Raw genomic sequence first — 1236 nt, 5'->3', positions numbered from 1 at the left:
TTTAACGACATACAATTTGAAATTGTGTCTTTAATTGTCTGATCTGTATTGCCACCATACTCATTTATCACTTAGATGGCTTTTGTATGTTTGAATGATTCATAGGTCAGAGTTAAGTGTTACATACACAGACTGGACTGAAACGGAGGGAAAATAACAGCGAATGTCCAAAGGAAAACTTTGACAGAATTCAGGAAGCCTGCAGAACCATTGCTCAAGAACACTTAGAATAATATTCTGTTCCTTATAAGCAAAATATCAAGAAAAATGAGGAGTTGCTCAAGACTTTTGCATAGTATTATTTAAGAAAACACACACAAAACGTCAGGGCTGCTGTGAATTAAATGTTAATGATTACAAATACATGCAGTAGACCTTCCTTACCCATAGGAGGCGATAACGGAGTTGATTGGGCCGGAAATACGCGCTTATTTAACGCCAACAAAGAAGAAAAAGTAACCTGCAACATGGCGACTCCCATGCATAGATTAATAGCCAGGAGGCAAGCGTGAGTATAATATTGTTAATTGACTGTAGCGCTGTGGGTTTTGTATATTCGTGAGTACTACAGGCTGTTGAACAGCAGCGAGGTTCAGCTGCTCGAGCTCCGTGTCAGACTCAGGGGCCGGTGAACAGTGAACGCAGCTCCAGCGCGCCTCTCTGTGCTCCACATCATTATTAGCTTATTTATTCTTGTAGAGGGTGTCTGTTCAAGGCTGGTTGACGCCGTGAATGCCACTTTTGTCACACTATCTGTTTCAAGAACGACAAATAAAATGTCGGGTGTCTGTCACGTTTCTGCGCTCACTTGTTTATAAAAGTCAGGCGGATTTTTGCCGTATTTTAGTGTCTGTGAGGAAATGTTGAAAATATTTTTGCATTGAATTGTAACACAGGCAACACAGCAATGTCCCGCTGGTGCTCGTTTTTTTAATTTTATTTATTTATTTTTATTTATTTATTTTTTCCAGCCATTTATCACTGGTCTCAAGTTTGCACCTGAACTTATTCTGATACGTGAAAATGATTTCATTTCTTCTTGAGCAAGGAGAACTGCAGGGTGGTGCTCCTTTTCATTACTGTTTTTCTTTAATGAGCATTTGAATTCTTATAGGAATAAGAGGTCGGCCCATCTTCATATACGCTGCATATTTACTCACTGTAGAAAAAGCACCTTTAAAGCACTAATGAAGTTAAAACTTCCAACTTCTTCAGCAACTACAAAGCTGTACTTTT

The 1236-nt window shown here is 39.0% G+C and overlaps 1 protein-coding gene across 1 annotated transcript in view; it reads left to right on the top strand.

The window, feature by feature from the left end:
• Positions 1-399: 399 nt before the first annotated feature.
• The window catches only part of zcchc10 (zinc finger, CCHC domain containing 10), a 5610-nt gene continuing 4773 nt past the window's right edge, over positions 400-1236 (top strand). Inside the window, exon 1 of the mRNA XM_005727770.1 lies at positions 400-508. Within this exon, the coding sequence (XP_005727827.1) occupies positions 468-508 (41 nt within the window). The 5' untranslated portion in view covers positions 400-467. The remainder of the gene's footprint in view (positions 509-1236) is intronic.

Source organism: Pundamilia nyererei, unplaced genomic scaffold (assembly GCF_000239375.1).
Source record: "Pundamilia nyererei isolate P.nyererei 1_Seehausen unplaced genomic scaffold, PunNye1.0 scaffold00026, whole genome shotgun sequence".
Taxonomy (NCBI): domain Eukaryota; kingdom Metazoa; phylum Chordata; class Actinopteri; order Cichliformes; family Cichlidae; genus Pundamilia; species Pundamilia nyererei.
This window is presented reverse-complemented; position numbering and strand designations above follow the sequence as displayed.